Genomic DNA, 12,136 nt, shown 5'->3' with positions numbered 1-12,136 from the left:
GATGGCCTTCGATAGATTTTCTCCATTTGGGCGACACAGCCTGGCTCGTTGACGGAGGGGGGAGAGTGGTATTCCCCCGTCTGACCATTACGAGCGGCATGTCAAACGAGGGCTGGAGACAGAGGCCTTGACATGGGCCAACCCACATGGGGAAAGGAAACAGCAGCGCGGAAGGGGCGGGGGAAATTGGGGAGGAATAACATCGATGGGGTGTACAAAGGGCAAAACAACAGATTGCATCAGAAGCCACAATAGCCCGTCGAGACAATCGGAAGTATGAAGAGAAGTCAGTTTGGGCGCGGGGCGGGGGCTCGATACAACGCATACACCAGCCACAGCATTATGGTAATTGTGTAATCCAATACCTAACTTGTATCGAAATACTGATGTGCAGAAAGGGAGACAGTTTTTAGGCTTGTTTAGCCAGTCAGAAGCCAGAGAAAAGTCATTTAAAACAAAACAAAAACAAACAAACAAAAATATATATATAATCCTTGGTGTACCACAGGGTGTCACATCGGGTAACCTCTGCTTCTATATGATATCACATTTGAACTGTTTGTACAGTATGCGATTTAGAAGTTATCCAACCGATAAACCATTCTGGTTCCGGGTCAATAACAGTTTGATTGATTGGATGATTGATTGATTGAAAGGATTTCTCCTTACAAAACATTTGACCAGTTAAGCCGATCAGAAACCTGAAGAACATAATTTCTGGAAAAGGAAATACAAAAAAGTTATCCATCCTTGGTGTACCGCAGGGTATAATAGCAGGCACCCTCCGATTTTTTTATGCCACCATATAAAATGTGAAAAGGACAAGCTCCTCCCAAAAATGCACGGAAAAATGAATACGGATTAGCGCACGAGTTCTGTTTTTCGTGGCAATGGCCTGGAGTTGCCCCGCCTCAACATGGCTGCCTTTGCTCTCTCCTCCTCTCTCCAACCACTACAGTGAGACAGACAGTGAGAATGGAGTGATAGCGCGAGATTGTCAGCTGAAGTGGCAGTTATAAATTTAGCCATTTACTGTGATGGTTCGGGAGATTGAATGAGTGTGGCGCCTCGGGAGTGGGTGTGGGGGGGAGAGAAGAGAGAGAGAGAGAGAGAGAGAGAGAGAGAGAGAGAGAGAGAGAGAGAGAGAGACTAGAATGTAAGGGTGTGGGGGCAATCAAGCACTCTCATCTTTGGCTCCCATCATCCTTTGTGATAAAGGTGATTTCATGGTTACCGCCAATCAGCATGACACTCACGTACACACGCACACACACACACACACACACACACACACACACACACACACACACACACACACACACACACACACACACACACAAAACAGAACACCCCTCAACTCTTCAAGCCTGCACAAAAAAGTGCCTCTGATTTATTTTTTTTTGTCTTTGTTGACAATTACTTTCCAATATTTGGAGGCTGGCCCACACCTCCCTCACCACAATTCCTGGTGGGTCATTCCTTCAATTTCTTAAAAGCCGACACCTCGGCGGGGATGCTCCATTCGAGAGTGAGCGAGCGAGCGAGCAAGTGAGAGTGGAAGGGCGAGGCGACGCGGGAAAGCGCTTGGCATTTACAAATGCTGTGTGTGCAGTGAAATATGGGGGCCATATTTCAACATGCGCAAGTGCAGGCATGCCCGCTCCCCCCAACCCCTTCCCCCCTTACACACACACAAAAAGGTGTGTGATGCATCATTCTGCAGACGTCGGGTGTGTTTGTGCAGGTGTGTGTGAGGCTTGTACACCTTTAACACCAGCTTGACAGGACATAATTGCCTCCAAAGCCCGTGACGGCGTTTTGTTTTGCACATATACAAGATGCTCATGTGCTTGGGATTCAATGGAACGCGACCCGGGAGACTTGTTAATGAGGCAAAAAATCTATGTCTATACTGTCTATATTCCCATACCAGGGGTCAAAACAATTCTCATCCACATTAAAATTCTCTCCCAGGCTGTTACATACGCGGCAAAACAACAGGTGGGGCGATAAAACCGACTGAAAGGTGAGCCAATCGAAAGAGTGAAGAAAGTTATTCACGGAAAAAAAAAAGTTTGAGGCGTCTGCTAAGTCACCCAAACTGCCTCAAACCTAAATAGCTCACTGCTGAATTTCAGTCATGTGACTTTGAGACTTTTTCGTGCGTCCACCGAGTTTCGTAAGGATCGGTCCAATTGATGTTTTGCTAACAACCAGAAAGAAGAAAGCCATTGAGTGCTGAGAAGAAAAAAAAAGCCGATGATGTCAATTCAATTACAGCTTTAAAGCACAGAAAAACACACGCGAGGTCTTGCGTGCCGTCGACTTGGCGAAGTACTTTGAGCGTGGCACTTGTGTGATATTTATTCGATTGAACTTTTATTTCTCCAGGGAAGGCAATTGAGAACAGATCCCCTTTTGCCAAGTCGCCCTGGCTGCACGGAGCAGAGTAAAACAGGGCAAGATAAAAAACGAGTACAAATAAAGATACTATATATACGATACCATACGATATATGCACTACAATAAACGATACAATGTGAGGTACTGTACATAAAAATAGAACAAAGACCGTATTGACAAAACTCACAATAATAACAATTATCTTCATCATAAAAACTAATTACTGACAGTACAATGCAATTGCATTTCAGTGTTTGTAATTCAAAAAATGTTTTTGGAGCAGGGGTCCGCCAAGGTGCCACATTGTACACGAGCTTGTGACACGTCTCCTTGACGGAGCGAGGTTTCCTTTGTACAAACCAAAGAGATGAAAGAGATTTTGTTTTTTTTCCGAGTGCATTTAAGGTTCTGCGTCGCTGTTTCGCTCTCCTGACAACAAACAAACAAACAAAATGAACACGCGCTTGTTTCCACAATCCCGCTGGGTGATGAAAAACAAGGTTTTGTGCTCTTTTTATTTTTCCACAGCTAGTTTGCATATCTTGAATGGGTACTTCAAATGAAATAACGGAGCTAGCGTGGCGAATGTGATGTCACGCGCAGGTACACGGCACATTATTATCGGTCTCAAACTGACCCATTTTCATGTTAAATCAAAATCATGTTAAATCAATAAAAACGGTTGGAAATACTTTATGGGCCATTGACAGGACATGTAAATATGGTTTGAATTTTAGCATAATACTGGTTAAAAAATATATATTTCAGAAAATTGGTCATAGTATACATTAGTCAACAAATTTTTACACAATATTTTAATCACAAAATTCAACTTTTTCCACATTTTTTTTCTCGGTTATATCAGCTTTTCATAATAATTCATAGTAATAATAATGGCTGTCCGTAAATGAGAAAATATTTCTATTTAAGCCTGAGTATGTTACATTTCCCTTCAGTTTTGATCAGTTCATCGTTAATTGCCGTGGTAAGTGCCAAATTTCCCTTTTATCCTCCCATAAAAACTTAGTGTAAATTTTGCAACCCTTTAGAAGGTAGAAAAGAATTTGCATTTTGTTTTTCCTTGAGTTTCAGGCGTGCCACGGGTCAAATTGGCTCAGGAACATAAATAAGGCCGTTCCCAAGAAACCGTGTCCGTCGTAGGAGAGTTAAGCGGCGATCATCTGTGAATGAACTCATGCTGCACTCCAAGTCGACGCTCAGCATGGGAAGCCTCGTCCCCGCGGAGCCCTCGTCTTGTTTTCCATGTTTGTACGAGGACGGGGGGGCAGAGGCGTTGGGCCGTAGGGAAAACGTAAGTTGAAAATGGATTCCGGCAACGGTGGTGGCAGCGCCTCCTAGCGGGCCTCCCAGGCCTCATTGTAATTTCATTAGGTGACAATGAACGCCGCATCGCATCAACACATCAAACCCCCAGGCCGCCACTACCCTGAAGAGTTACATTTGAGGAAACACGAAAACCCACTCACTCGCTTTTCGCGCATTCCCACACTCGTATTCCCGCGCATCCCACCCCTACCGGGGCGCTCTCCCAGCGGCGGTTCCCAACTCCTTCTGGGGCTTTCCCTGCCTTCCCCTTTTAGAAGACACGGATGAGAAAGAGGAGACGATCGGATGGGCTTTGATATATGGAAACAGCTTTGATGGTCTCGGGCTTCTTCCCGCTATAAATAGCTAGGTGCAGCTTTTGAGGAGGGGTGGGGGCGGGTTAATAGTAGGAGGGGGCGGGTGTGAGAGGTTGCTAAGAGGAGGAGTAGGAAGGGAGAGGAAGAAAAAAAAACCCTGGAGATAACTCTTACACGCATAACGTAGACGCGTAAACAAGCTGACAGGGAAGTCATCAACGAGCACACCAGTAATTTTATGTCCTGATTTGCTTGTTCCCAACTTTGCTTGTGTACAGTCGGCCCTTGCTATGTCGCGCTGCGCCAGTTCAAATCTGTCACCGCGCTTCCGCGCGCGAAGACTATTGCAGCTCAGTCAGCCAGCTTGACAGCGGTCAGGACAGCCTTAATTCAAAGTCAAGTCAGCCGCCACAACAATTGCTTCCCAGGGCCAACTTCAAGATAAAAGCTCGGCAAGTCATTGATTATGTGTTATGCTTTTATTTTGAAGTTGACCCTCACGGTACATTGCCTAGTAGTCTAAGGCAACTTGTTTGACGAGTTTGGCTCTCCGCTAACGGCTACATTTCACGGTGAGACTGACGGTGGCCAAAGCTGTTGGAGGAGGGCCGCAGGCGAGATGGTTATCGGCGTTCCGTCAAAATATGTCGGTGGTGCCGGTCAACTGTGCTAGGTAAGCTAGCTGAGCCGACCATGCAACTTAATTGTGTTCACTTGGAATTCTTTTTAGAGAATAGTTAATTGTACTATTTTAATAAGCTGTCATTGTGTAGCCACATGTTGTAATTAGGAATTAAAAGTGAAAACTAAAAAAAAGGAAATAACAATCAGAAAAAAAGCTCATTCAGTGACATTAAAATGACATTTGCACACCTGAGCGATAAATCACTATTTGACACCGTTGGAGTTGATGCCATTTTTTATTTCCTTTTTTTATAAATAATCGGCGAAGTTCATCCATGAGGATGGCAGGTTGGGAAAAAATGAATACCTAACAAACACCGCTGGTGCTAATTTGAGAACCACACCAGTGCACCCCTGCACATATTCTTTATCCTCTGCAACAATCCACAAATAATACTGCAGCTGACTGAATCCCAGAGAGTCATGGTGACTCTTGTTTGGATCTGCCTGACTGGATTGCACTGCCCCCTGTGACCCAAATGTGCCACCAGAAAGAGTGGCACAATAAATTGAAAGTTGAAATCATGATGCACAAATTGTCAATTTTTAAAAAAAAATGTCATTATACCAAAGGTGAAACTTATTTTTGAGTGTTAAACAGTGCTACTGTCCTTCAAAAATAACATTTTAGTTGGGAGGGGGCTTGAACAGATTGTCATTTTCATTCATCTGAGTGAGGAAAGATGATGATGATGATGAGAGACGAGTTTTTGCGAGCATTGCTGTAGCTTCAAATCAAGATAACTCGCGGTGTCCACCAACATAAGAGAGAGTGCTGATATTGTTTCATATTGCTTGTTACATTCAGTCTGTGTGGCTTTCCATGACTGTCGACTTCGTTTACAGCAACGGAATGAAAGCGCATAGCCATGTTCCATCAAACGACTACCCAGCATGCAACACGGAGCAGCCTGAGGGGCCGGCATCCATCCTAGCTCCTTGCAGCGAGCTGTCAATGACGGCGTCTCAAGCAATGTCGGCCCCGGCGAGACGAGAAAGCGATTCAATTTGGATCCCGCTTCTCTCGCCGCCCTCACGTGGGCCACAATTCGAATGTAAACACGCCGGCCGCATGCCTCCATCAGCCAGGGGGGACGGCGGACGGTGGGCGAGCGCTCCGACTCGCTCTTGTATCGAGCCCGAAAACAAATGGTCGGCAGTTTTCATTTGGCTGCCGCGTGGGCGCACACAAAACGCCTAATCGCTTGTCGGCGGCTAACATGACAGAGCTTGGCCTCAAGTTATGACTCAGGCTTGACGACACACTTAGGAGGTTTGACAAGGCGTGTTAGAGAAGCGACAAATGTATCAAGGCGATGGCGGCGGTGGCGCTGAGGACTCGCCTCACCGCTGCCGCCATCGATAAGTGACAAATGAGTTGAAGTGGCAGCGTTAAAGGCATTTAGAACATTGATCTGAGCGCAACCTCATAATATTACTCTGAGCTGCTCTGGCCTGTGTATCAATACAGCAAACCCCTGCTCACGGTTTGTGCTATATTTACCATATGATCCCGGGGTGCCGGAACGTTTCCTCAGAGGGTCGCATGTAAAATCATTGAAGAAGAACATTGTAAAAGAAGAAAAGAGAAGTGCTTAAAAAAATGTATAAAGTGTATTTACGAGGCTATTCAACAGAGATGCACAAGTCTGGTCCTCGAGAAGCCTCTTTTAGATGTCTCCCTCTTCCAACAGACCCGATTCAATTGATCAGCTCATCAGCAAGCTCTGCAGAAGCCTGATCATGATCCTGATTTGAAGCAGTTGTGTTGAAGGAGGGAAACATTTAAAACAGGCTAGAGAGGGGGCCTCGAGGACAGGACTTGGGCACCACTGCTTTCCTCGATCAGGATTTTGGAGTCGAAAGCCAATGACTGAGTTAAAAAAAAAAAAAAGATCAGCAGATGGACTTGTTCCAATCACCAATTTCGCATGAAATGCCAAATATCTGCTGATCCAGCTGATCATATCTGTCTATCTGTCTATGGATTACTGTATGTGCTGTAGCATTCATGGGTTGGATGTGTGCCTTTAAGGGGCGTGGCCTTATAAGTGACATCGAGAGCATGCGAGTGCCTGCACGTGAGCTGTGGCCTACAACAGCTTCTTGTGAGTGTTCTCATTTGGTATTTGAGTGCATATTTGAGTGCAGTCGTGACTGTGTCTCTCCTTGCCCACATGCCATATCGAGCAAGCAACGGCTAACGGACGACAACACGGCCGGCAAAAGGCTACTTAGGCTGATCTGCCTAACTAATGAAAATAAACACATTAGGAATGGACGGCGTCAAACGACCTCTGCGCTGCCCTCACTCCATCTTGACACAATTAATCCCTCGTTAAGGGGGTAATTGTTTGCTGCTGCTCATATTTATTGTTGATCGGAGTGGCGAAGGTGCCCGCTATGTTTCAACATACACACACACACACACACACACACACACATACCCTTGTGATCTTGTTCGTGTGCGCGGGAGATAGCAGCGGCCCGCCGATCGATATGCGGAGGGAGAGCAGCGGCTTACGGGGGCGCTAATTGAAATGAATTCGGCGGCGGAGAGATGAACGATCGGACATGTAAAGCGAGAGGGGTGGGGATGGGGAGGGTTAGTGGGGAGAATTCGCCTTTCTCCCCTGTCTGGGGAGTCTTAAAAAGAGAAATACAGCGAGCAATAGGAATTTTACAAGCGCGCCAATCAATCACATCCGATGTGGAGACACATGAGACAATACGGGAAAATCGTGACACTGTTTTTACATCCCGGCCATTCATCTCAGAATGCTATTTTTTTTTTTTGCACATCAGCCACTTACCTCCATTAGAATGCGCATACACAAACAACACAAAAGTTTTGCCAACAGTATAATATGTGTATCAATAATCCTATCATTGAACTTGGAGAACAGAGCAGAATAATAAAAATACAGCTTACCTGCTCATCCCTCCATTTCCTTTTGAATCAGTGAGTCTTGTTTCTTTATTGGTTGCATAAGTGATGAGCAAACAGGCCTCGAAAGTGGGAGGGGGGCCAAAAAGGCCCATCAATAGAACAAAAGACTATTGATCAGCTCAGCTTCAAATTCAGATTCAATTCTTGTTGCTTTAGAGGGGGAGATTGTGGATGCCCCCCCCCCAAAAAAAAGAAAATGTGTTCAGGCCACAGTTAGCATTGCAGTGAATGAAAGCGAACAAAACAGCCAAAACTAAAAGAGGAAAAAAAAACAATTTTCAACTAAATAAATCGAGTGATCACTTAACTCACTTAGTACCAGCCAATTCTAGATCAAGTCTGAAAAGACGTTTAAAAACGTCTTTGGGAGTGAATGAGTTAATCTCCCGGGCATGTTTTTGGAATGTGGGAGGAAACCGGAGTACCCGAAGAAAACCCACGCAGGCACAGGGAGAACGTCCAAACTCCACACAGAAATGCCGGGGCCCGGAATCGAACCCCTTTTAGGGTTCATTTTAAGCGTATTTATTTCGGTATTGCTGAAGAAGGAAGGAAGGCTAAACAGTAATTTGAGAAGTGAAGTTTACGTTACTTTACGACACAATATTTTGTGAACTTTTTAATTTTGTACTCGACAAACACTCCATATTAAATAAAACTAAAACTAACACTAGAACCAATTTTTTAAAAGCATTTTTAGGAAGGGTAGAAGCCAAAAAACTGGCTCTTACAACGTGCTGGTTGATTGGAGATATAGCGAGGGCACGCTATGACCCTGACGATGAGAAAACGTTCAAGTGGCTCACATTCCACCGAGCCACCACAATTATTGATGGTGGACGAGAATACGCAAAAAGGAGTTGACCTACCTGCGAAGGGAGGGGAAAGTGTTTTTCCATGTCCATGCCCACCAGCGCCTGAAACAACAAGAAGCAAAAAGCCAGAATGAAAAGTCATATCCTCAAACTCTTTGCGCGTGATAAATGGCGGAATCGGTTCCTTGGCGCCATCCGCATTGATTTGACATTTGCTTTTAGTTTTCAGCCGGCGTTAATACAACACTCCTCCAATGGCGAGGCTAAATAATCGATCAATCGCCTCTCTGCGAGCTAAACGCCCGCGACCGGGCCACGTTTTTCAGGTACGCTTGTGGCGCGGACCGCTTCGTGGTGTTATTCCCGGAAACCACCAGCCGAACGGAGCAAATTAGGCGTCGGAAAATGAATGGCCGTGAAACTCCAATGAGCGGGATGATGGATGACAGCTGTCCGCCATTCATGACACTTTTTACATTTGACTTTCTAATTAATGTGCCGTGCTAATGTGTTTGTTAATTCTGTCAATAGCAATTACGGCTCTTTTGGCCCGCGTTTGCCCGGTTTTATGCTAATGCGCTGTTTTGTATGTGTTGGCACCACAAACACCAAACAAGAGCCGCTAAATGGGCTCCGGCTCCCGAGCGGCGGGAAGGAGGCTGTCGTAGCGCCATATGAATTCAGGGCAGTGCTACGCTGTTGTGTGCTGAAGGAAATTGGCAAAATACTTTGGGAATGTTCGGCAACCATTCATGTTTACCGAGCAGGGCAGATGAAATGATGCTGATCATATTTGGAAGTTAAACGGGATCGTAAACGATGCGGCAACATTAAGATTTAATCGGAGGAACTAAGAGAAGTGTGCAAGGGAAAAGCAATACAACTGAGTTATTGAGTTGGACTGTTTTAGGCCAAGTTAGGCCAAACTTTGCCGCCACATTCCACCAACATGACACCAAGAAAAAGTTTTACAGTGATACCTCTACTTACGACGTCTCTTTATACGAAATTTTCAAGTTACGAAACGTCTCAACAGGAAAATATTGCCTCTTGTTACGAAAGAAATTTCAAGATACTTAAGGTAAAAATACAGTCTGGGCTGCTAGTCACAGCTACGAGTTTCCTGAACGCAACATACTCATAGCTGCTCTGCCATTGGCTATTACCGGACATCATCCTGGCATCCCATTGGCTAAGAGGAACCTCCTACCGTATGTGTTATGTGTGTAGATAGATAAATGTCTATGCAGCGTCCTGGTCAATCGCCCCTCAGGCCATGAGGTGTTTAGATAGTTTTACGTAAATGTGAATCACCCAGAAAAAGTGTTCACCAGTCGGGCGATCTCTCACTATGCTGATGTTTGCCATGGACATTTTCGAAGGATTGTTAAAAGCTGACAAAAGCAAACGTCCTTGGATCAGTTCTTTACAAAACACCAGGCAAAAAACACCTGAGAGAGAACATAAAGAGCGCAAAAAACGATGAGGACACAGTTAAGATAAGAAAGATAACCTTTATTTGTCCCACACTGGGGAAAAATGACCATCATTTTTATTCTCTACTTTGTTCCTTGTTTTTTACATTATACAAAACTCACAACCTAATTGTAACATGTTTTTGTTCCATATTTTGATGTATTTTTATGCTTTACAAAACATTTATGTCTGAATTTTGGAGGGGCTTGGAACGGATTAGGGCATTTACATGGAAAACGCATCTCAACTTGCAAAGTTCTCCAGTTAAGAAATTTCTTCCAGAACCAATTAATTTCATAAGTGGAGGTACCACTGTATTATGATTACTATTGTTTGATATAAGCTCACCCATCTCGCTAGTGTATGCTGAAAATGATCCTTAAATGCACCGAAAATGTTAATTTTAAACCACAATGGCGAGGTCTTCTCGGACAGGCTGTCATGCAACATTTTATTACATTTTTTTGTTGGTCTCGTCGTGACAGAGATGCGAACCAAATGTTATATGACTATTAGAAAATGTGTGCCGCGATAGTACAGTGCAAGAAAGGAGTTTCTCGGAAGTGGGAGATAAATAGCGGAGTCCTCGTATGAACTTTTTCTAATGAGGTTGCAGCTCCAAGAAACTTTGCCAAGTCAGCGCTCCAAGCCCAGGGACGGATTCAACTTGCCACCGTCCCATCCCGGCTTCGTGTGTAATATTCCGTCTTTTGTTAGTTTGTTCAAAACCAAAAGATGCAAATAATGTTGGGAACCCAGGGACGCTTATTCAAACGTGTTTGCCTAAAACAATTTCCAAAACCAAAACATTTGGGACTTTTTGCATGAGATCCATATTCATGATCATAGGTTTATTTATACTTGGGGGGGGGGGACAAAACTTCACAGTTACTTTGGCGCACAGAACAACGTGCAAATCGAAAGAACTGCATTTTTGAGATCTCTTTTTAGCTTTGATTTGAAAAAAAAAAAAAAAAAAGGAAGAGAGAGACAGAAAAAAAGGAAGCCAGCCCAGTTGTTGGAAGATGAGTTGTTGGAGTTCAGGAAGCACGAGGGAAAAACCAGCAGTACCTTGCAGACACACTACATTACTTTTTCATCAGCACATACACTCCCGTAAGCCTGGCTCCACGGGGGGTGCGTATTGAATCACAAGCCTGGCCTGGGTTCTTTTCCCTTTGCACTTTCATATATTGCGTACCCAAGTAATGTTGAACTCATATCATGCGCGCACACACAGACCCCCCAAAGCGGAAACACACAAGTAAACATTGGAGGAGCGTTCTGCATGTGTCACCGAGAAAACAAACAACAGCCCTAACCCAGCCTGAGCGGCGTCCCGGCTGGTCCACTAATATTACGCAGTGGCGAAATCCAGGACGCGGCTACACCGGTGCCATTCTCCTTATTACATGCCAGCGTAGCATCACGCCAAAACACTGACGACTCCAGATTGTCCATGGGAGTGTGTTATGGAAAAATCCTGGACAGTCACAGGCCCCTGGACAGTCACAGGCTCGGGCGCCATATTGTCACCCGGCTTGACATGGTGTCGCCGCAACACATTTGACAAAAAAGTACACTATGGAACAAATAGTTTCTTCATTAAGATGTCAGTATGAGATTTTTATCATGGCCACTGAGCAAACTCTAAAAGAAATACTATAGGAAGGGGGCGGGGCTTAGGTTGGCGAGCACACCCCTTTTCAAAAACCATAATTTTTGACTCTTTATTTACATTGTTCACTTCTTGAAAGAAATGATGCTAGACACTGACAATTATAATTGTATCGCATTTCAACAGGGACGGGTGGGGGCATGTGATGTTGCGCCACTGTAAATTTCAAACACAAAAATAAATTTACGGATGCACAATCACCAGAAGATGATACTGATGTGCCATTTTAGCATCAGCACGGTTTGTGAGTGCATTGGGGGGGCGGCTACATTTTGTGCAAACTAGCCTTTTAAAAAAAATTTTTACTGCTGATTCTAAAAGAACGGAAAAAAGTCCAAATCAAACTTTTTGCCCCACCTTGGTGAAAGAGTCGCTTCTTTCATTGTCAAGAAAGTGGCGCTCGCGTCAGAGCAGAGGAATTGTGCGGGGAGAGAAGTCAATCAAGAGAGGAAGAATGTTCACTCTCACTCGCTTCTTCTTTAGTAGG

General features: G+C 44.6%; 1 protein-coding gene across 1 annotated transcript in view; it reads right to left on the bottom strand.

The window, feature by feature from the left end:
• ppargc1a (peroxisome proliferator-activated receptor gamma, coactivator 1 alpha) overlaps nt 1-8,594 on the bottom strand; it is a 118,120-nt gene extending 109,526 nt beyond the window's left edge. The window contains exon 1 of the mRNA XM_086104834.1: nt 8,550-8,594. Within this exon, the coding sequence (XP_085960960.1) occupies nt 8,550-8,585 (36 nt within the window). The 5' untranslated portion in view covers nt 8,586-8,594. The remainder of the gene's footprint in view (nt 1-8,549) is intronic.
• Nucleotides 8,595-12,136: the final 3,542 nt, after the last annotated feature.

The sequence above is a fragment of the Hippocampus guttulatus genome, chromosome 2 (assembly GCF_054856545.1).
Source record: "Hippocampus guttulatus isolate MCC_2025c chromosome 2, RoL_Hgut_1.0, whole genome shotgun sequence".
NCBI classification, from domain to species: domain Eukaryota; kingdom Metazoa; phylum Chordata; class Actinopteri; order Syngnathiformes; family Syngnathidae; genus Hippocampus; species Hippocampus guttulatus.
Note: the sequence above shows the minus strand (reverse complement) of the source record. Positions and strands in the feature narration are given on the sequence as shown.